Below are 24,489 nucleotides of genomic sequence, written 5' to 3'. Positions count from 1 at the left end.
TTTCTGACTGACAGTCACTGAGACACTTTGCTTTGAGAACAAAATAGCAGATCTATGATCACCTGGGTAGAGTAGATATAAATCTTTTATCCGTGTTCAGGGCTAACTTCTTTCATTTCCCCTTCATGTCTAATTCACCTTTTCTGATATTTGGCTCCTGATTTTAGCCCTTCCAGCTGCTGATACATTGTTAAAAATATATTATTTATTGTCATAGACGTGAGTCAAAATAAATTTCCATCTACACTTGAGAAGGTTTGCCATTTACTTGTCTTTTCAGCTGTCTGAGCTTTGACCTTTTATGGAGTTTTGTGGGCGTCACCAAATGCAACCCATTAATTTATGGGTGATTCGACATGTCATGGCTGCACCGAATACGGCACAGGACTACGACCCCTGTCAGCCACTGCACCTCACCTGATCACAACACTCATGTCACATGACTGTTTGCACATGATCCACGTTTATGTTTAATGAGCACTAGTAGTTAAGTCAGGTCTTGTACAGCACTCAGTGTCTTTTTTCCTCTGTCATTGTACTTACTCATGGCATGTTCACGTTGTTACTTTGCTTCGCTAATCCGCATTTTGTTTCTTGGTCTTTGTATTTTGTGTTTTGTCACTATCAATAAACTAAATCTGCACTTGCATCTCAGTTTGGCTTATACAAAAAATTACACACAACTTTGCTCAAAGATTGACAAATAAGGCCCATTATCATCCTGTAATACAGGACATCATCAAGACATAGTTTTTGCACCACAGAGTGCCTACTTCTGTAAAATTTCTACATAATTATTAGCTGGTACATGACCACACACAGCAGTCATCAGGCCTAATGATTTCCACAAGATTGCTGCGCAGAACATTATGGATCCTGCACCATACCTAACAGCTGGCAGCAGACACTGTGGCTTAAAGGCATCCTTTGGTTTCCTCCAAACATGCAGTAAATACATCTAGGTATAGGAAATGTGGTAAAAGTTGGTTTATCACTCCCACATTATTACTTCCTTCATTCCTCATGGGTCATGGACTTTGTGCTCCTGGCTCATGGCTTTTGTGCTCCTCATATCGTGTTATGTGTCTTCTTGCATTGGCCTTTGATACAAAAAGATGAATTGCAGCTTTGTATAGAGTTTTGTTGAGATTGGACCAAAGAGGTTATTTTTGTAGCTGTTCTTTTTGGGGCATTTAGAAAACAATCTGTAAAGGGTCCATTCTTGTCATTGAGCAAGTGGTGACTAACAAAATGCTGATACATGCTGATAGTTGGCAATCAGCATAATACAACTCATCCATGTAGCAGTGATGGTAATTGTGATTTAGTCACTTCAATGTCAGAGTCCTTTTTCTTGTATTTTTCAGTTATTTTTGTCCACATTTTTGATGTGTATATAGTTTTTTTCAGCTTTTTTTCTATCCCTTTTTCTTCCTTTATATTCAAAGGGGTCTAGAAGCTCCTGATCTGAGGCTGCCAATTTTACTGAAAATTTGCTGGGAAACAAAAAGTCCTTCTTCCTGTTTACTGACCTACAATTCATCACAACAAAAGTGACCCACATTCTTATTTCACAGTGTTATGCTCAAATCAGCTGGATGCACTGCACAGAGTGGGTAGGAATATGTTCTTTACATGAAGGGATCTTTTTAAATGGACTAACTGTCAGCTTATCTTGTACAAGCAGCATTATTCAATCACAGAATAAGTATTTGGTGGTGTGCCCTGGAATGCTGACCTGCCCAATCACACACACAGTACATGGCTCTCCAGTTGAAGTGCTTATTAACATAATAAAGTGTGCACATATCAGTTGTGCTAGTCCTAGTCTGACCTTGAGAGTCGTGAAAACAAAAGGGAGCTAACTGGAGCAGTGGGTGTCCAATGAGGGACAGGTGGCACATCACAAGAGGGCTCTGCTACAAAACTGGTTACAGCACGAGACAAGAGCATGCCCTAGGGCACGTGTTAAAGTCAAGGCCTGTGGGACAAACATAGTCCGCTACCACAAACTCACAAAAAAATAATACTGAAACGGCCCGCAGTCTCAATAATCTCTAGAATTCACACCATAACCATAGCATACTAACCCCCTGCATCCCATATGCTCCATTGTAACACACATGTGGGCTCACATCTAACAGAAATGCTGAAACACTGGTTCAAGTCAGATCTGTGTCTAAAAATGATTCTGAAACACATCATGTTGGGATTTCGTGTGATTCAGTGACTAACTGAAATCCCAAAATAAAATCCAGAAGACAAGAGTACAGAAGTGCGTTGCTGCAAATAAATCCCCGTCTCTTTATTATAAGAAAAGCATCTTGTTACTACAAGAAAAGCATGTTGTTATTATGATTAAAGCATCTCATTTATCATATTATGAGATACATATGTTATAAAAAAGAACATATTGATCTTGTTTTTACAATATAGCCTACATGGTTACCAACTGATCAAATGGCACAGTTGAAAGAATTAGTCATATTTTACTTCACGCTTGGCTTAAACCACAATGAGACGTTCATGTCACTGAGTAGTTGTAGTTGTCTTTTCCATAGTTACATTTCCAATAAAGTGTCGAATAAAGTGATAGTCCCTGGAGGACTAGTGGTGAGGCCTCGGCGCTCTCACTGCCGCGGCCCGAGTTCGATTCCTGACCACAGAACCAATACAGTGCATTTCCATTGCCAGACCCAAGCCTGGATAAAACTAGGGAGGGTCAGGAAGGGCATTCGGCGTAAAAACTGTGCCAAATCAAATATGCGTAACAATGATCCGCTGTGGCGAACCCTAACAAGAGCAGCTGAAAGAAGAAGAACAACAGCAACTTCATATAAAGTGATATGAAGGTGAAAACCTTCCATTAAAGTAAAGAAAATAAAAATATATAAACTAGAAAAAAATATATATAAAAAAGACCCCAGAGCTGTCTTACATAATGTGCAGTTTTCTGTAGAACTGGCTTCACTTAGCTCGAATTATTTCATTTAGACTTCTTTAGACTGCTTTCTTTACCTCCTTCCTCAATGTTTTGTCCATTGGCCCGACTAGTCGACCTCCCTACAGCGGCAACTAGGCAACTACGCTATGGTGCATACAGTTTAATAGTTTGTATTAGCCCTTCTTTTTTTTACTTACTATTCTACTTTCATAGCCTACGTTATCTGTGCTAATTGAGAGAATAGATAATAATACGTTAAAAATGAATAGCCTTAGTTTATGGCGCTTCAAAGGCTCACAAAAATACTGATGTGGCCTGGGCAGAATTTCAGATTGACACCAATGCCCTAGGACATCATTACATCACACTGAGACAGCGTTCAGTACTCTGGCAGTGACAAGACACAGAAATGCTTTTCAGTAGTCATTAGAGGATTGGCCCAGCAGGCCAAATTGAAACAAACAAACAAACACACACACTACATTCCATTTGGAGTGTGTGTCCTCATGGAAGGCCCCAGTGTGAGTTACAGAAATAAGGGCTGAGATGGCTAGAGCTCCTCCAAATCAGTATGAACATAAAACCACAGGAACACGACTGTCATAACCATACTGCTCATGCCATTTGTCCTCATGCCACAAATGAGACTGCTTTTCTGCTCCAAATGGCTGTGTTACAGTCCAAACAAGCAAATAGCTCCTTCAATCCATGCAGGGCTTAAAATGAACTTTGTAACACACCAAATGGCATGGCGTGGTGAATTTAGCAGCCAGTTACCCATTTTATTAGCCAAAATATTACAACCCAAAATGTAATGTAAATAAATTTAATTTATTAATAATATATTGGAATACTAAATATGTTTGGAATAACATATTGCAATTGAATACTGCAAGGACATTATGTGCACTCAGAAAAATGGATCAGTCAAGTGGTTTTTTTTTTGTTTTGTTTTGTTTAGGGTGGTTATAGTTCTAGCTTTCTATAGAGTGAACCTTTCTGACAGGAGACCCTCTGTTGTTTTTTTAGGGTTTTTGTAGGGTTTTACAGAGCATCTTAAATCTGGTCATAAATCATCTTAAATCTTAAATCACCTGGTTCCTGTAAATGGACAACCTAAAAGCCTGATAAACAAAAAACTGACCCTAATAAGCCACAACAAAGTGTGCTAAATTCATAAAACAGAGGTCACCATGTAGTTACAGATAATAATAATAATAATAATAATAATAATAATAATAATAATAATGATAATAATTATTATTATTATTATTATTATTATTATTATTATTTGCTTAGTTTCCATTTGTCAACACTGAGAGTCTTGACAGAATGTTAGCTTGGATAACATATCACCTGTCCACCTCACTGACACATTTGCTTTTTTATCTTTTCGTGTTTCCTTATCATTTTATATCTTCATGTTCTTTTGAACTCTTGAGTGTCTTGTCATTATTTGACCTGATCTTGTCATATCTACTATGTCAGCATTTGGTTTAGCTAGGCTTTCCAAGGTATGAATAGCTGAACCATACAGAAACTGCATTTTACATATCTGGCTATTAGATAAACTGGAAAACAGCCAAAGCAGAGCTTTCAATCTTGCTGAACATGCATGGAGACTACAAGCAGCACATATCAGTAACCAGTATATCAGTATATCAGGGGTCCTCAAACTTTTTGCAGCTAAGGACATCTTTAAATGTACAATAAACTTCATGTATCCCCTCAATACACATTTTTTATGAAAACAATCCAACTATTCAAATATTAGGTTCGTGATTTAGATATGTACAGTGATATTTGGGCTATCTAATGGAGTCACAGAGCTTTTTTAATTATACAGCTTGTTTTCTGAGTTATTGGATTACCCATTGAAACCCATTCAATTCTAATGACTAGGCTAATTGAAAAAATTAAAAATGATAATTTTGAGAAATAGTGAATTGTGATTGCCACTACTTTTCAAAAAAAAAAAAATCCAGGACCCCTTGGCTATGTTTCATGTAACCTTGCTGGTCACTGGACACCAATTCGAGAACCACTAGACAACACAATAATTAAATACAGGAGCACCCTAACCATATTTGACATATGTGTATTTATATTATACTAAATTCACCCTGTGTTTTGATACAGCTGTTATATGCATGTGTGTATGTAGGTACTGTGATATAGCACTGCAGAATGGCACCCACTGAACAACCACCAACACTCTCTGCATCTGCATCTCACATTTTGGAAAAAAAAATCATTGTGCGCTTGTTCAGTGAATATTCAGTAAGTATATATATACACATTCAAAGAGGGTGTTTGTGTACAGCTGCTGTATATCTGCCAGCCTCCTACCTCTCCTCTTGGAATCCTTTTTGACGCTGGGTCTGGCAGCAGGCTGGAGCTCGGCCTCTGTTGACATATTAAGTGGTTATTCCTGTACTGTGCGGCTGGGTGCCTGTGGCTGGCTCATCCAGAGGGGCTTCCCCACTGCCTCACGCTCACTCTGCCGCTGCCTCTAGCCTCGACGCTGCATCTCGAGCTCTCCCTGCAGTGGCTGCGCACACAACACATGGAAACATTTAAAGGACCTCTGTGGGAAAATATCATTACAGTTACATTTTTTATTGATTAGTATTAGTGACTTGGAAGATAGATAAACGAGCTGCATTTTAGGAACGTATACTTGTCATGTGAAATGTCTTAACCATCACACCAATGACTTTTCAGACTCAGGATTGGCAAACATGCTAAAACTAAAGGCGCTAGTGATTGGAACATTTTAAGGGAAAAAGATGCTGACTTGTGCACTGTCAGGAAAAACAGATTCTAAACTGGAAACAAACCGATAGTGTTACTGGTGTGGTACCGTCAAGGGTACATCTTTTCTACCTAATATAATTGTAGAGGAACATCAGTCATCATGGACCACTGTTGTACCTTTGCAGGTACATTTCCATGTATGTATCTTAAAGAGAGAAAAACTACCCATAACGTACTCTGTTTTTCTCACACGATGAGGAACTTAAGGGTTTCAGAGAGATCTTGAGAAGATCAGTAGAATATAACATTTTTAGGGATTGATGTATGACTGTTTTGTGATCATACTCCCTTCCACATCCTAGCCATAGTTTAAGAAATGTGAACAATACATTGAGAGGAAAGAGACAGCACTAGCCAGGGTTAAATCGCCACACATATCAGATCACTTTCAACTACAGGGACTGTGTTACAATTGAGCTGGTTATCTAGATTAGACAAACGATTCCTAGACTTGTCATTTGCATTCATGTGGCACTTTCTAGTTAGCTAAGTTATCTTGGATCCAATTACACATCATTTGGATTCTATAACCTGGGCCACATGCTCCCAGTCCTAGTCATGGGGTACAACTTGTCATTTATATTTTAGTTTTTTCCCTTATTCCCTTATCTTATTCAACTAATCAGGTGATTAACAGCCATTCCTGAGTTGAAATTGGTGTCTTAGAGCTTAACTTCCTCATTTGTCATTAGTGCGGTAGAATGTGGAGCCAAATGCTCTTTCAGACACACCTCCACTAAGCCCCCATGCCCGCACTCCTACACCAATTCAGCCGACTCCTGGTACCACTTGGGCAGCGGGCGTCAACTTTCATGTACTAATTGGTCTCAGTGGCACAGTGGCATTTCTGTAAAATGACAGATCAAAAGCCTTGCTACACACCAAGCAGAATATGAGGAAAGCTCAGGGACCAGCATATAGCAGGCAGCCCGCCTCACAGCACTACACCACTCTGACGATGAGCAAAGTGCTACCGTTACCTAAACAATTCCAAAAAGACTCATATTCAAGCAGGGGTTTTTTTTGTTTGTTTGTTTGTAGTTTTATTCGCAATATTGTTGAGCATGTCTGGAAATGATCCAGATAATTAGTTCGAGGCAAGCATCAACAAAATGAGGAATTATCTCATTTTGTTTTACAGAAGTTAAATCCCAAACACAATATAGCAGGGAGCTGCACCTCAAAAGGAAAGTCCTCACAAATCCGGGAGAGTGTACTAAGATTTAGAGCTCCTTCCAGCAGTTTGGAGAAGTGTTGCGGTGTAAGCCGGAGCAGAGAGGATTTACACAGCCATTTCATAGCCAGAGCTGGAACCCGGAGCCCTGAGACAGAGCCACTGCCTGGCCACGTGCCTCTCATTGTGTGGAGAACATTTAATTCCAAATGGAGAGAGCGTGTAGCCGAGCACCAGGGAATCACACAGCACTCTTTATCTTTGTGAAACACACAGAGAGCCTGCAAGTCTGTCCAATTACTGCCATTATCTCTCTGAGAGACAAACACACAAAGCGAGAGAGAGGTTGAGGTGACTGAGAGAGAGAGAGGGAGAGAGAGAGACGGAGAAACAGAGAGAGAGGGGTGAGAGAGCAACACAGCTACTTACGAATCTGCTTTGTATGTCTTTTAGTCCAGCTGTCTCTCTGTTAGATTCTCCTGGTTTTTGGTTCTAAGCCATACTGAGTAATTAAGTTTTAGAGGGATCAAGCGAAGATTTTTGTAGTTTAGACTGAAATGTCTTGATAATGAAGATTCCAAAAAAGCCAGATATTTCTTTTATTCTCAGTATGAAATGGTTACTTGATGGTTCCTTGGTTTGTCCCTCAGTGGAACCCTTTGACATTCTATGTTGAACCCTACAACTGAGAGTTTCTCTTTCAGAAAAGATTCCAAGAAGAATCCATTCAAACAACTCTTTTATTTTTCTGAGATATATATATTTTTTTCTGAGAATGTATAATGCCCTTAGCAAGGACACTGGTACAGTAAGTACAGCCGTGCACCAGAGCAGAGGAGTCCACTGAAAACTGAAGCCAGGGTTCTTGCTTTTTAGTTATCCTCGGTAAGCTCTGGGTAATGAGGGAGCAGCAGGCTCAGATGTACTTTCAGTTCCAGGCAAAAGTTCCTGAGCATTAGGTATCTTTTCAAAAACTAGAACACTGTCAGGTCAGAAAGGGGACAAAAAGGTTGTTGCTGCTCTAGAGGCCAGAATCTGCTGCTATCAATAAAAGAGCAGTTCTGCCAAATATGTTGTACGTTTTTACACCATACTTTTAAAATAAAAGCAGGTTTGAATCTGTTAACTTTGTTAAAGCAGGCCGTAATATATATCTTTAACAGTAAAAACCTCTGAAAACCTGAAATTCCAAAAGGATTTCTCAGAGGAACAAACTGAAGAACGCTTTATCATACTACGAGGAACCATTTTTTATGATACAGTGTACTGTGGTTTGGTCATTCAGGGATCCTCCAAGCATACACACAACTAGACAACTCTATACAATTGCAAAGGCCATTTTCACATTTGCATTTTTTTTCTGGATTCTGGGTCATTTGAACCTCGAATGGTGAAGTGTGAGCACAGTTTTTGAGTCCGGGAGCAGTCAGAGGTCCTCTCGAAAGTGGTGGTCTGAGGTTTGCTTCAACTAAGCCTTGTTGCGGTCCACATCATATACAAAACCAGACTTTCTGAGGATAGGAGTGCTGTAATCAGCTCACGTTTGTGGTGTGTCCCCTGAATGTCCCCTGACAGCTCCTTGTTTGCAGGTATTCTTGTCTGGTTCAGCTCAGCTACCAAATCTGATCTCAGAAGACTGCAGAGGATCGTCCGGACTGCTGAGCGAATCCCTGGTACAGCCCTCCCCACTCTCCAAGAACTGTACTTATCCAGAGTGAGCAAAAGGGCTGGCAAAATCACTCTGGACCCCTCACATCCAGCACACTCCCTCTTTGAACTGTTGCCGTCTGGTCGGCGCTACAGAGCACCGAGCACCAGAACAGCCAGGCACAGGAACAGTTTCTCCCCTCAGGCAATCCGTCTCATGAACACTTGACAATAAAACGTGGAACACACAACACTATCATACATTTATTTACTTAACACACATACCTATTTACTTTTCAAATTTGCACATAACATACCTGTACATACAAAATTGTCTATTTTGTATATTGTGTTTTTGCTATTTTGTACATTGTCTATTTGTATATTTGTACATTATTCTTTTTATTATCTGTGTCTTGTCTTGTCACTGTCATACTGTTGCACTGTGGAGCTTCTGTCACTAAAACAAATTCCTCGTATGTGTAAACACACCTGGCAATAAAGCTCATTCTGATTCTGATTCTGACAATGCACAATGTCATGCATCCAAAAAGCTCTGATCTTCACAGCTTCAGTGTTGGTACCACAGGAAAATAATTAAAAAACAGTCAACGGTTCAACCTAGTGCCTACCATTTTACAGACCGGTGTGCACATACTGCTCAATCAAAAGGAATTCTTCAATGTGAACGCAAACATGAAATTAAGAGCCCCTCCCCCAGACGAGCCCAAAAGCTGTTAGACCATTAGATTCATGTCTACACATCTGAAATTTAATCCTAATGACAGACAAATCCCATAATATGCAAGTTTGATGGAATATCACTGTGACAAAGGCGTGTGAACTAAACTAAACTAAACTAAGGAGTGTTGTTCACTTGATTTAGCTTTTTGTGTTGTTTCTTTAGTTAGATGCTAAAGAGCTGTCTTACTCGCCCTTACTCAATGTAATTGATGTGGAGTTCTCCATGGTGCTAAAGCCCTTGTGTGGGCAGCTTCATGTCAATGTGATATGCTACCATTCTTATCAATCCATTCTCCTTTTGCAGTAGCTTAAATTCATTGTGAATTTAGAAGGCAAGGAAATGACACATTAACTACCAAAAGGCCATTTTTTCATCAAAAACCTTTCAGTGTAGGCTTTGTGATGGACGCCCACTTGCACACTACTGGAAGTAAAAGTACAACCTAAGCTAAAGTATTAGACTACAAATAGGCTAAATCAATCTTTCAAGGGAATCCGTGACCCTGACTACCTACACATGCACGCACACGCACACACATACACACACACACACTCGCACCAACTCCACCAGACATTCAGCCATACTAGGTTGTTCTCTCCTGAGGCGAGAAAGAACTATTTTGAAAATCTAGGCTAAGGTCTCCTCCGGGACATGCCACATATTCAGAGACAGAGGGAAGAGAGAAGGCAAAAGCACAAGTGTCTGGCTTTACACTGTCTGAGACACCGGTGACTAATGCCTCCTCCATGCCTGCAAAACAGAAACCGAAATCGCTTTTGCTGTTTTCCTGTCTTGACACATTCCTCATTTTTATAACTTGACCAAAGCTCAGCCGAGGACGCTAGACACTATCCGATGTCTGAGAGGAGATAACATGTCATTAGTTTTGTCCCGATGATGCTGTTTAGCTGCGGCTATCTCAGATATTAAGGTCAGATATTTTCCTGCTACCAGCCTCAATATGGGATACACACAACAACCACACTTTGACACAGGAGACTAGGCTTGTTTACTTGTATTCAGCAAAATCTCCAATGAATTAACACATTTGCATAGTTATTAGCCCAGAAAAAGGGAAAAAAAAACGATATATGTGCCTTTTTCCTGTCCTGGAAAACATTAAAAGGAAGCTCTTTTCTTGTGTACATCATTCAGAGGAAGCGAGCTTAATTGAATCTTCTATTTCCACAGTAATTACATTATTAACAAATTTGCATTTTGCATACGAAACAAAATGCAAGCAGAGCACACCATGCAGTAGATACAGTAATTAACCCTGTCACTTTAGTTAAATGGTTAAAGAATAGCATGGCTTCCGTGTTAGAAATACAGACCACATGTCATGACTGCAATTAGAAATAGTGGGTCGGTGGGTGGGTGCATGGGTGAGAAGGCTAATAACTAATGATGCAATTAAAATAAGGAAGAATACCGTCCATAATTTTCTTCAGTTGGGCCACACTTCGAGAACTGGCACCAACGAAATGCAAAGAAATCCAAAATTACACCAACAAAAACCTGGGATGTGCTCTGTAACATCACGACAACTTTCTCAACCTAAAGGCAGCATGTTGTCGCCTAACTCCAGCCCGTTGATACTGACTGAAGCCTTACAATGCCATCAATGCCTATGATGCCAATGCTCAATGTTACAGATATCTTTCTCTGCGCCAGAACCTGAAGAGGAAGAGAAGCAGACGGTGGAAGCTGGGGAAGGAGGAAAAGCAGGAGCAAGAGGAGAAGGAGCAGACATTAAATTGGACGGACGTGAGTAGTAGGCTGCCAGCAAACACACTTAATCCCCATAAATCACCCAGCACCGACGGGCAGACGGTGCCAGAGGCACTGGGCACTGCGGCCAGTTGTTTGAGCCTGTGTTGATGCTCACTCCCCTGTCTGTGTCTGAGGCTGGGGTACTATACTAAGCTTCTTCCACCTATGCACTAGCTCCAAAAACCTGCTCCAAGAAGAGATGATGCAATTTAAAGCAACGTTTAAGCTTATGTATTCATTGTTCCACGCACTTCTATGCATATGCTTAAACTTAGATGCTCTTAGATGCTCTCAATCAGTATAGCTGTTTCTATAAACAGGATATCCATTCTCTTGTTTTCCATCGTAGTACACTGAAATAGCAGCACACAAAAACAGACACACACACACACACACACCCCATCACTGCATGACAAGACATGACAGGCATTGTTCTCTTTCCCTTCACCATCTGTGCTGTATCGTTGTTCACTTTGTTGATTGGTGCACATGCAGGGAATGTATTACACATATTTAGGAGACATGCAAGAACATGTAAGTCAAGTTTCGCAGTTTAGAGATACAGCATATACTCTTTGTATAAGTATGAAATGTTGTAAATAGTACATTCAGAAATATACACTCACTAGTACAAGCCAAAACTGTCATATATATTCATCATCCACTTTATTAAGAACACCTATACACCTCCACCTTCATGCAATTATCTAATCAGCCAATCGTGTGACAGCAGCTCAATGCATAAAATAGCAAATACTGGTCAAGAGCTTCAGTTCATGTTCACATCAAACATCTGAAAAATGTGATCTCAGTGACTTTGATCGTGGCATGGCTGTTGGTGCTCGATGGGTTGGTTTGAATATTTCAGAAACTGCTGAACTCCTGGGATTTTCACACACAACAGTCTCTAGAGTTTACTCAGATTGTTGCAAAAAATAAAAAAACATCCTGTGAGCGCAGGGTCTGCAGGCTGAAACACCTTGTTGATGAGAGAGATCAGAGGAGAATCACCAGACTGGTCTGAGCTGACAGGAAGTCTACAGTAACTCAAATAATCACTCTTTACAACCATGGTGAGCAGAAAAGCATCTCAGAATGCATAACACATCAAAGCTTGAGGTGGATGGGCTACAGACCAAGACCACATCAGGTTCCATTCCTGTCAGTCAAAAACAGGAATCTGAGGCTATAGTGGGCACAGACTCACTGAAACTGCACAGTTGAACACAGGAAAAACACGTCACCTGGTCTGATGTTCAGACCTACAGATACTTAGAATAATATCATGTAATATTTCATATGGAATGTAAAGGTATATACTGTATTTACGTACATATTTATACAAATCACAATAAAACAATATTAACCTAAGAAGTGTGAATAATTTTTGGACTATATCCAGACTATATCACGTGGATCTAATCTCCTACGTTTGATTTAATGTTCATTCCTCATGGATGAGTGTGTACATGCGATTGCGAAAGAGCACCTTAATACAGTCTGCTATTTGGGTCACGATGCCTCTCAGTCTGCTCCAATTTGTTCCTATCTCTCCCATCACTGATTGTCTCTTCTCATTTAGGTCAAAGCTAATAAACTCAAAAGCCTACTTAACCCATTAAGTAGAAAAAGAAAGAGAAAATGACAGATGAGAGCAGAATGATAGCTTGAATGTGGTAAAGAGAGAGAGAGAGCTAAGATAGTAGACGATAAAGAAAAGACAAAAAAGGAGAAACAGAAAGACGGGTTTGGAGTTTGTCCTACTTAAACACGAATTTGTTCCTTTTTTTCCCACTCCCTCTCCCTCTGTGAGCCATATCTCTCATTTGTGCTTTGTGTCTGTCAGCTGGCCGACTAGATTAGCTCTCCTACATGTTTGAGCAGCATGAGTCCTAAATAATGATGATATGTGTTTTATCCCATACAGAAATTCTTGCAGTAGAATTACGCTGGTCTCAAAGGTGCATCTATGATGCATGAGGGTGTCCAAAAGGCTTATGCACTTCTAATGATGCTGTTGCCTCTAGACATTTCATTATGAAACAAAGCACCTCGGATTTGTACAGGCCATTGCTGTAATAAATGGGTTGAGCCGTACTGTGTGTTTGTGTGTGTGTGTGTGTGTGTGTGTGTGTCCAGGGTCTTGTTTAAGTAAGCACGTTCCCATAAATGTGTAGGATCTTATGTTTTCTTTAATTCTTTCAATTTATAATTTCTAGGCACGAACCAACACAGGCAAGAAATATTTCCCACCATGGACACAATTTTCCCACAATACTCTGAGAAGAACCGAGGGAAATTAGTGCAAATTCAATCTCATTGTTCAAGTTTGCACGTGGACTATTGCTTTAGGTTCCCTGCTGGCATATTTCTTTTGTTTTCTCTCCCCTTACATTATATACCTATATGTCTTATATTACATATTATTATCTCCCCTTATATATTTATATGTCTCTTCCATACATAATGTATCATCACTCTATCTTTTTCACATCAAACATCTCTCTTCCTCTCATACACCATTCTTCTTTCTTTCGCTCGAATCTCACAATGGGTCGATGTCAGCTCTATTGAGCGAAAGCTGACCTGCTGTTCCAACACAGTAGCGTGATGGTATCTGCCCAGCAGGTAAACAACACAAACAAGTATGCCCAATCCTGTGTGACCTTGTCTGAAAGAAGTGTGTGTATCTGTGTGTGAGGTTCAGCAGAGTGAGTGATAGGGAGGGCTTGGCTGTTGAAATGGTAATTTGGAGTTACTGTTGAGGGGGCACAGAGGGGCTTGGCATGACTTGATGGGTATATGTGAGAGTCTGGCACCTGTTACAGAGTCCCTATGCTCCAGATGGCACTGTCAGGGCTTATGATATCGGCTAGCTCAAAGAGGACAGCGACCACTGGGGAACTCGTCGACACTCGCCTGGGCCAAAAGCATGGAGGTCTGACACTACTGTCTCATAAAAAAAGTACAAGTGGGGAACAGCCAGATGTCACACAAGGTCCAATGCTGCCATCGGTTGTACTTGGAACTCAGAAAAACCAAACCTCAGACAGGGAAAAGTGCAACGGAACGGTTATTCAACTCCAAGTCGGGAACTCGGGCAAGGTAGATGTTGACATAAAGATCTTACGAATGCAGTATGTGTTTCAGAGAATAGGAATACTAATAAGACCTCGCTCTGGGAAGCCATGTTTTTACAAGCCAAAGCAGTGGAATGCCTTTACTCGGGAAAATCAACTTGGCACTTTCCGAGTTCCGAGTACAACGGACTGCAGCAAAACCCCAACAATAATAACCACCACTATAATAACGCAATTCAAAGCTCCAACTGATATACTCTACCAGTGAAGCTCTTTGGATAAAACAAACATAAGACATACCAAAAGGTTTCTGACATAGTTTAACTCAATTTCCCAACACTGGAACAAATCAGTAAAATGTCACTTTGCTTACTCATACTTTCCCTGAGGTTTAGTGGTATCTAAACCAAAACGGAGGCACTTTTGTGTTTACTTGTCGTTGCTTACACTGATAATGCATACCTACAAATTCAAGAGTAGACTCCATTCTTGAAAGGAGACTTTTTATATTTAGAGCTTCACTTACAAACAACTTTACTGAGTAAGGAATTCATGAACACATACTACAAAACAAGCAGAAAGGGATGACTCTATCACCAACAAGTCTAGTAGTCCTTACCTTTATCAGTTATTTGATCTTGCTGTGACCTTGATCTGGTTTGGATCATTTCCAAAATCTAATCAGTTCATCTCCTATTTACAATGATGATTCCATATAAATTCTCTGTACACTCTACACTTCTTTTTTGTCCTCTGCTACCCAGTAGATTTCCATTTTGTCCTCTGTATACCCTCTGCACTTCCTTTTTGTTCTCTTGTTACCCCTGTACTTCATTTTTGTCCTCGAGTATAGTCTCTGTACTTCATTTTTATCCTCGAGTATAGTCTCTGTACTTCATTTTTGTCCTATTTATACTCTCTGTATTTCCTGTTTGTCCTCTTTATACTCTCTGTACTTCCTTTTTGTCCTCTTATATGCTCTGTATTTCCTTTTTGTCCTCTTTATATTCTCTGTCTTTCCTCTTTGTCCTCTTTATACTCTCTGTCTTTCCTCTTTGTCCTCTTTATACTCTCTGTATTTCCTGTTTGTCCTCTTTATACTCTCTGTATTTCCTGTTTGTCCTCTTTATATTCTCTGGTCTTCCTTTTTGTCCTCTTTATATTCTCTGTATTTCCTCTTTGTCCTCTTTATACTCTCTGTATTTCCTCTTTGTCCTCTTTATACTCTCTGTATTTCCTCTTTGTCCTCTTTATACTCTCTGTATTTCCTGTTTGTCCTCCTTATACTCTCTGTATTTCCTCTTTGTCCTCTTTATATTCTCTGTATTTCCTCTTTGTCCTCTGGTTACCCTTTCTATTTCTTTCTTTTCACCTCAGTACCCCCTCTGTTTTTCATTTTTCACTTTGGTTACGCTCTGTACTCAATTTTTGTCCTCTTGTTACCCTCATACTTCCTTTTAATCCTCTCTCTCTGTCCCTCCTTTTTTGTCTTCTGCTACCCACTGTATTTTCTTTTTGTCCTATACATACCCTCTGTATTTTCTTTTGTTCTCTCCATACTCACTGTATTTCCTCTTTATTCTCTATATACACTCTGTACTTCCTTTTTGTCCTCCATATACTCTCTCTACTTCCTTTTCCCCCCTCTATATAGCCTTTGTACTTCCTTTTTGTCCTCTGTATACCCTTTGTATTTCTTCTTATTATTTTTTACTTCAGTATCCCCTCTGTATTTTATTTTTGCCACCTGGTACCCTTTGTACTTTGTTTTTGTCTTCTTGTTACCCTTGAACTTCCCTCTTGTTCTCCGTGCATCTTATGTACTTTCTATTCCCTCAGTATTTCTTCTCCTTTTTCCCCTTCTGTATACGCCGGCTTATTCCGTATACACTTACCTTCCTCTAAGTGGCTTGGAATTTCATATTTTAATAACACACAGCACCCACTTGAAGAGATTTTAACCATAAACAGCTAAACAGATTTTCATTAAGCCGCAGATATAGATGATGAAAAATTAATTACACCACTCTGAGTGTAGGCGAGAACGCAGATTCCTCTGCAGTAATCCAAATCGAATAAGTACCCCGTTTGAGCTAAAATGCTCCGTTGGTGTATGCAGAGTGTCACTTTACACAAAGCAGGAGTACAAGAAGAATGGAGAGAGGAATGGAAGAATGGAGGGGGAGAGGGAGGAATGGAAAGAGAGGCATCTGGCTGGTGAATAATGATGGGCTTTAGTTTTCAGAGCACCTGGAGCCTTACAGCGTATGATCGGAGGTGTCCTGCTAACATCCCGTTTCAGACTCATTATTCCCTCCCAGACTGACATCCCATTTAACACACATGTGTAAACTGCCATTCACCACCCTCAACTGTCAATCATTCTCCCTGTTGCCCTTTTGATATTATAGACATATCCCAGCTGGCTCATCACTGCCTATCACTATGGCATCATCAGTAGGAGCTGATAAGACCACTTAACCCCTACTCTTGTTTTTCTTCTTCTTCCTTCTGTCTTCACATTTCCTCCATCACTTTCTATTTGGCTTTCAAGTGTTCCCTATGTAGTCTGTACATGTTTTCTGACTAAGTGCATCATATCCTGATGGATATATGCCCGTGTTTTGCTCAGTTAAACATATCTAGCTGACTAAAATATCTTTGATGACGGCTCCAGTGCTAGTTTCATTATGCACTGGACTGAGAATGCTTGAGTGGCTTTTATGGTGGCTTTGCTCATCTCTAATGATGCACTTTGCACTATGATGTACAAATGCAGAACCTCTCATCCACCACACACACACACGTTTATCTTTCAGTGACTACATTTACATGCACATCAAATTCAGTTTAAGGTCTGTATTCCGGTTGCAGCCATATTCCAAATACGATGTTTATATGCATACAGGTATCGGAATATTCCTGTATACATGGTTGCTGTAAGTATCCCGATTTACACATGCACTTTTCCTTTCCCGCTGTTACTTCCCAGGAGATTCACGATGCTGCCGCTGGTTATAGAGTATGCTCAGTTATTAGTTTTATTACCACTTTTTCACACTAATTTAATTAGGACTCTAACACTTCTCACCATCAAAAATGCCTGAAGACCCCGCCTCGAAATGGAAAGGGTCGGGTAAGCATCTGTTAAGCTAAGCATCTGTTATCACCCACAATTCCTTGTGGATTGAGCATGCTCATATATCTCCTTTCAGTGGATTTTCTGAATAAGGTGTTTACAAGCAACACATTTCTGATTAAAACAGGCATATTCCAGGTATGGGAATCAGAATTTGGGGAATGAGGATATTATTTTAATCTTCATCGGGCAATCGGATTGCAGCTTTTACCTGACTAAGTAGAACTGCCAAATTCCAATTAATATCGGAATATTGATGTGCATGTAAATGTAGTCACTGACATAATGCATACACCTAACCCTAACCTTTTCCTCTGTAATCAAAAAGAAAATCTTGGCTCATTTACCACTTTACCATTTTTTTTCATCTTACATTTATTATTAAAAAGCCTTTTTCTGCACCAAGGTCAGTGTTTCAATACGTTATCTTTACACAGTTAGCAAACTGTAAATAGAGTTTTTTTGTTGTTATGACACAAAATGCATCAACATTTGCAATTTTTTGTTGTTGTTGTTCTTTTTTCTTTTACTTTTTTTCCCTCAATTTCTGCCACCAGCAATACGATGTATCTGTAAAGTCTGATTTACAAATGTTTTCATACTCTGAACAAAATTGATTACGCTCAAGTTCAAAAACCAAATGGACAGGATTTTGGATGTCATGTTGACAGCAGTTGGCTAAGTAACAGTATAATGAACTAAACCAACACCCTAAAGATTACTATAGAAGACATAAAAAGAGAAAATGGCCACAGTGAATGTTCTGAGTCAGAGAGATACCAACAACATAGTGCACGCAGTAATATCCTACTACAAATCCTCAATCAGTACAAATACAGAGCCTTATTTCATTTTCATTCATTTCATTTTCCCATGAGCTCTACAGAAGGAAGTAGCTAGGAAAAGCTTCAAACACTGGCGTTTCACCATCCTCACCTATATTATTTACCACAGAAGAGGATAAAGATTATGATCAAGTTTATTTTTTCTATTACAGTTCAAATTTTACATTTTGTTTCTAGCACTTTTGATTTGCAACTGTTTTTCTTATTGAGTGTGGTATATGCTGTACAAATATGTGTAAATATGTGTGTGTGTGTGTGTGTGTGTGTAATTGAAAGTATAGTTAAAATATCAGCCAAGAGACAATAAATACATACAATACAGAACAAACTACATCATGAATAATACAGTATATCATACAGCAGCCACCAGTTGTTTTAATAAAAGTTTATTTTGAGATTTGTTTGTTGTAATTTTATAGTCATTCATGAATTCGTTCATGACTATCAAAACATAATAATCATATCTCAAAATAAACTCTTTTCTCACAAATTTACTTACATTTAAATAGGGATCTAGAAATAGTGCAGAATCTAGAAGATTAAATATTCAAAATATTGAACACTTTCTTTGTTTCAAATATTTCAAAATATATTTATATATAAATTCACGTTAATGAAATCAAAACAAAACCGGCACAAAGATTACTGACGTGAGATGTGGGAAGGGGGCGGGGCTTCCAGGGCTGTCAGTTAATATTGGAGTGTTCAGAACACCTGCATAACTGTCAATCATTCCAGATTCATACATCGATTGACTTATCTGTTGTTTTTGTTGGAGAAAAAGGAAGACTGTTCTTTTCATGTATTTTTGCAGGTTTGATACAGTCATTTAATTATTTATTTTTTATTTTCCACCTCAGTCATCATCGGCCTACTCAATATTCCTTTCAGGAACTGTCCGGCTTCCCCTAAGGCCCAGATATCATTCTGGCAAACCAGGAAGTGTACTTAATTATAGATCCCCCAAATGAGGACTGAGAGATAGTAAGAATCACAGACTCTATCATAATAAGAATTTTAAATACAGAGTTATGCACATTTTTTTCTCATATGGCTTATATTTATTGTCTTATGATTAATCTACAATTTATATAAAAACAGTCTTGTTCTGATTTTGTATTCCTAAATGAATATGTAAATGCTCATGTAATTCAATTTTGTTGAACTGACATGTGTGTCAAATAAAGAAAAAATATGAGAGGGTGTCTCTAAAAAAGAGTGTTCTTGTACTGTAAAATGTTATTTATATTCCCCCTACGCTCTGTGGTACCCATATGTGACCACTCCCAAAAATATGCATTTATGTGTTTATTTTGAACTCCAAATTAGCTGCTGTTTGAATCTCAGCTGATATCCATGTGCTTCTGGATTAACTTTAACACTATTACAAATACCATCCACTGAATACTATATGAAAGGTTTTTATCCAAATAAAGGGTCCACATAAATGTTTATTGACTGACCCAGTAAGTACCCTTAGACTTCCATTAAAAGTGAGTTTCACATAATGCAGTATTCTGTTCTTGTCTTAAGCAGAGCTTACGTATGAATTATTACAGTACCTGCATGTACGCTACAGGTGTGGTAGATAGAGATTGTGTGAGGAAAAAAAAAATGGTAGACTATTCCTTTAACCATTTCTAGTCTGTTGTGAAAAACTGTTTGAGCAGGCAATGGCAATTATTATACCAATATATATAATTTGAGCTCATTATATGACTATAATTATGTACATGGCATAATTAATGTGTGTAACTAGTGTAATTAGTTGTGGGTGTAAAATTTCCATTCAAACCTGCCGCACACTAGAAATTCCTGCCTATTTTCAACCGGTAAAGTCTGCTCTAACTTAATCTAATCTGACTCATGAGTCTGTACAAGTGTGCATGTGCATGCTGTTTCTGTGTTTCATGTGCAGAGGCCTGTGTTTCTGTCCTCTGCTGTTTTCAGGTTGACAGACTACAGCTGGGATTAGCACGAAGCTCCTGTTTGCTCACTAACACGTCACAGCAAAGCACACCTTGGCAGAAACATCTCTCCATCAACACTCGCCAGGCGATGTTTGTTCACCCTTGTGTTTATATAGGGGATTAGTGGCTTTACGGTCGTGTACTCACGATGCATGAATTGAACGTCCAATATTCAGAGATCTCGCTGTCCTCAGGTTAAGTATGACGGCTCAGAAAGAAGAACTCAGATAAATCTGGTTGTCATAATTGAGCCCGTGTGTGTGTGTGTGTGTGTGTTAGTAGTCCTCCTGTAGCCAATTTATCAAAATGAAGAGAGAAAACAAAATTAAATCGTTATTCTGAGAGTGATTACCGAAGAGAAAGAGATTAGAGTGGATTCACTTCTCTTTCTCTCCCTCACTCTCATCTGTGCAGAGACATGGCAGATATCAAACAGTCTGATCCTTCTCAAGGAATATCCAGTGTTTTAGACAGAGAGGAAGAAAAAAAAAAAGGAAATCCTGCTCACCGATGAGTTGTGCCTCGTTTTTCAGTTTAAATGTAATTTGGACTTGCTTGCAACCTTTTTCTCACATGCATCTTTTGTGGGGTGCGAGAATTAAAAAAAAAAGGCAAAGGAGAAAAACAAGTAGAGAAAAAAATATATCTTTTTGTCTTTTTGTGCCTTAATTAGTGATGTCTGCCCTCTTTTATTCTGTTCCTTCATTAGACTCTCCTCTACATGCTTACTGTACTTTTTTTCACTTCCTTCACCTGAAAGAAGGACACCAGTATTTGATTCCTCTTTTTTCTTCTCATTTTTCTTGTATTAAAGCAGTCCACTGAAATATCATGGGGAATTAAACTGAAGAAAATATAGTTCTGCTCACTTCCCACTGAAAATCATATACTACAGTGATGAGAATTTCACAAAGAGGTTAACACTTTTTGACCAATTCATGTAAAGATTAAGTCAGTAAACATTATCCCATAACCCTGGCTGTTAAAACATATTTTCAAAATGTGGAAGATGCCGAAGTATTACGTAACTTCTCATAATATAGGACCTAGGTGTTCTCTGGAGCCAAGGAAACTGCTGTATAATAAGGAATGCCATTATTAATTATTCAGAAGATGTAAACACATTGCACAGTGCAATCTGATAAAGAATGACAAAGCTAGGGCACTTCATTCACAGGGTGCTCCCTGAAGGGCTGCTTGCGAATCGGTTGCTTTCAGAGTTGCTTTCCACACCATTTCCCCATCGTCCAGACCCCAAGCAAGAAGCAGAATCTCCAAAGTCACGTCTGTGCATCACTGTCACAGTGCATCTTTTCTGCTTTCCCAAACTCACTAAATAATGGAGACATTCGCAACCACTTTCTGCCAGTCACTCACAAAAAAGACATCTGGAGAAGAAAAAAAAAACACTACCCCAGGGGCCCTTACTGATCATTTGGAGTTTCTGCAGAAGTGTTAAAGACGTGCTAATCGCTCAGTATGGCAGTGCTTCTGCATCACACTGAAAGCTGATGTCATGGTACACTGAGCTCAATTTGGATTAAGAAGATTAGTAAATGATATCAAATTGACCCCATGAAAAAGACCACCAAGTGATTTTTAAATGTGCTTTTCTTGGATAGGAAAATCTGCAATCACACTAAACTTGTTGCAAATCCCCTGACATAAGCTGTCACGGAAGGCCTGTAGTTCATGCTGAGCTAGGTATAAGCAATTTTCCAACTCAGAGAAAACAAAAGTATGGGACATTTCGTATTCTCTAGAGGAAAAAAAAAGATTTAGAGTAATAAATAGATGTGTGGAACTCCTGCCCTCTCAAGACAACTGCCACTGGCTTCTAATCTGAATTCAATAACAGATGGTTAAATATTTTATGGAGCGCAAAGTGTGGATAATTGGTGAGCTTAAATGACATTTTATCACTCCTAGTTGTGGAATGTTTAACCTTTGCCTCAGAGCAAGCTACTAATCGGGAAAGGGGCTGCTTTTGATTGGGATCAATCAGGCGACTCGTTCAGAGACTTTTAGATTCGTTTTCAATTTCCACGCTCGCACTGACAATGAGCCTCTTACATATTCGACTGGGTTTAGAAGAGGGAAAGAAAGAGAGGAAAAGAGAGAGAGAGAGAGAGAGAGAGAAAGAGCGAGGCAGGGAACTAGGCAGGGTAGGAGGAGGCCATGCAGGCGCTTTTTTTTTCAAGACGTTCATTAACAGTGCATGAAGCTGTGCACATTAAGAAATTTAGAACTGCACAATAAACTCAAAATTAACTGACAGTAACACTTCTAAAATTGTTTTTTTAAGTTTGAAAATTTGAAATTTGAATTGCTCAATTTTGGCTTGTTTGAGCACAGATACAGTCTTTCCTTCTCTTCCTATAGTCTAAATGGCACAATTTTGGTCCTTATTTTTTCATTTCCACAAGGTCTGCAAGGCCATATTTTATATTTTATGGCTCAAATGGCACTCTCCTGAATGCACTAGTTTGGTGAAGCCCCCACTGATGCAGACTAAACAGTGATCTCCTACCCAATACCCTTTGCGATTTTGGCTAGGATCAATCACAGCAGATGGGGTAGTTAACATCAGAGGGCAACATGGCAGATGCAACAACATTAAAGCCAGTGATGAAAAAAAGAGATATTTAAATGTTTTTTAAACTGTCTCCTGTCATTCATTTACCTTGCCATTGAGCACCATTATGGTTGTAACTCATGTGGAAGAAAAATGTAAAAGAGCAGATTAAACAGAGCACTATCAATTATGCAATTCCATCTATGATCAACTGACATGGAGTGTAATACCATTCCATAATATGTGAAGACAATTTCAGGAGACAGCATGCCATGATATTTAGGTCATAAACAACATCAGCACATCAGTACACACAAAGCACTAGCACTGATACACAAAAAGTATTATTTTAATGATTAATTTATTACATACATTTTTTAAACAAGAGCCGCATTGGGCTGTATTCAAAGATAGACATTTATGTCGTCAACTTAAATTCATAAGTTACACCTCCGGATTAAGTTAGACTAAAAGTCAGTTAGGCAAAGATTCAAATAAATATCTAATAGTAGTTGTCTGATGTACTGCAAATATATTAAGGGTGATTGTCATGAACAGGATGCAAAAAGGATATAGGCTGATAGCTCGCCTTTAGTAGGCCTACGTGAAGTTCCTAATTTTATTATAATAATCGATGAGCCATAGAAAATTCTGTCCTCAATATAAATATTGTTGGTAATTAACATACCATCTTCTTTGGCCTCCTCTGTGCCCAGTAAAAAAAAAAAAGGCCTCAGCAGGGATGATTGATACAACTAATTAATTCATATTATACAACAGTTAGTTCCGGTCCACTAATCTGATTGGTCAAGCTGCATTCCAAGAGTGCTTATATTCAGTATAACCACACAGGGATGTTTCACTGTGTGTATCACTCCGCTTGTCTGGGTTCACTACGTAAAATTCCACTTCCTAGTTCGAAACGGTTACTACAGTAGTGTTAGTGACATCATCAGCGCAAATGGCAAATGATACTTTTCATGAAAATAACTTTTGACTTAAAATATGAAAGCTTGTCAGACGAAGATCTAAGGGAAGAAGGGAAGCCAATTTTACCAGAAGCGCCATTAACGGGACAATGTACAAATCAATGTGAGCTAGCCGACGTGCTTTAAAGTGAGTGCAGCTTCTTTGAGATCAATTTTTCCTCTAGCAAAAATAAATATTGTGAGATTTTGTGTCCTAAATGTCAGTTACTCGATATTCATTTCTTGTTTGTGGAACTGTTGTATAAAAGAAATATCACACTCAGAATCGTGCAGTTATACTACACTATTATACAGGCCGTGCTGATATTCAGTATAACCTTACTTTTGCCTGCGTAATATGCTTAAATGTCTCATCTATACAGTATAATTAATATTGCCTTCAGATGCTATTCCACTATGTTTGAGTATATTGTCATTGTGCAAAACTATTGTTATTTCAGCATGACATATTGTGGTTACATCCAACTATCAGACAATGGCGCTGGACTTTAATGCTGCTCCTCGCTCAAGCCCATATCGTGCAAGAAAATTTAGCTTACTGTAAGTCAAGGTCAGAATTGTCTGCAACTGAGACACCTCTGTTTTCATCAAACTCCACAGTGTGTGCAATTCTCATGCAGCTTCTAAGTAGTGCTTACGTCTGTACTTAGATCTGAGGTCGGAATACTGATGTGCACATTTATGGTACAGTATTAACTCCTCACTAGACTTGCGTAACTCAATTCCGAATACAGCCTGAACTCTGAATGTTACTGATGATACCTGCAGCACACAGTCTACTGTGACATTAT

At 39.0% G+C, this 24,489-nt stretch overlaps 1 protein-coding gene across 12 annotated transcripts in view; it reads right to left on the bottom strand.

Annotated features, from left to right (window-relative positions):
- Positions 1-24,489, bottom strand: part of dab1a (DAB adaptor protein 1a) — a 356,465-nt gene that overhangs the window by 101,686 nt on the left and 230,290 nt on the right. For all 12 annotated transcript variants that reach the window (XM_034313587.2, XM_026944630.3, XM_034313586.2 and 9 more), the window contains one exon: positions 5,294-5,495. In XM_034313587.2, the coding sequence (XP_034169478.1) occupies positions 5,294-5,360 (67 nt within the window). In that variant the 5' untranslated portion in view covers positions 5,361-5,495. The remainder of the gene's footprint in view (positions 1-5,293; positions 5,496-24,489) is intronic.

Source organism: Pangasianodon hypophthalmus, chromosome 19 (genome assembly GCF_027358585.1).
Source record: "Pangasianodon hypophthalmus isolate fPanHyp1 chromosome 19, fPanHyp1.pri, whole genome shotgun sequence".
Taxonomy (NCBI): domain Eukaryota; kingdom Metazoa; phylum Chordata; class Actinopteri; order Siluriformes; family Pangasiidae; genus Pangasianodon; species Pangasianodon hypophthalmus.
Note: the sequence above shows the minus strand (reverse complement) of the source record. Positions and strands in the feature narration are given on the sequence as shown.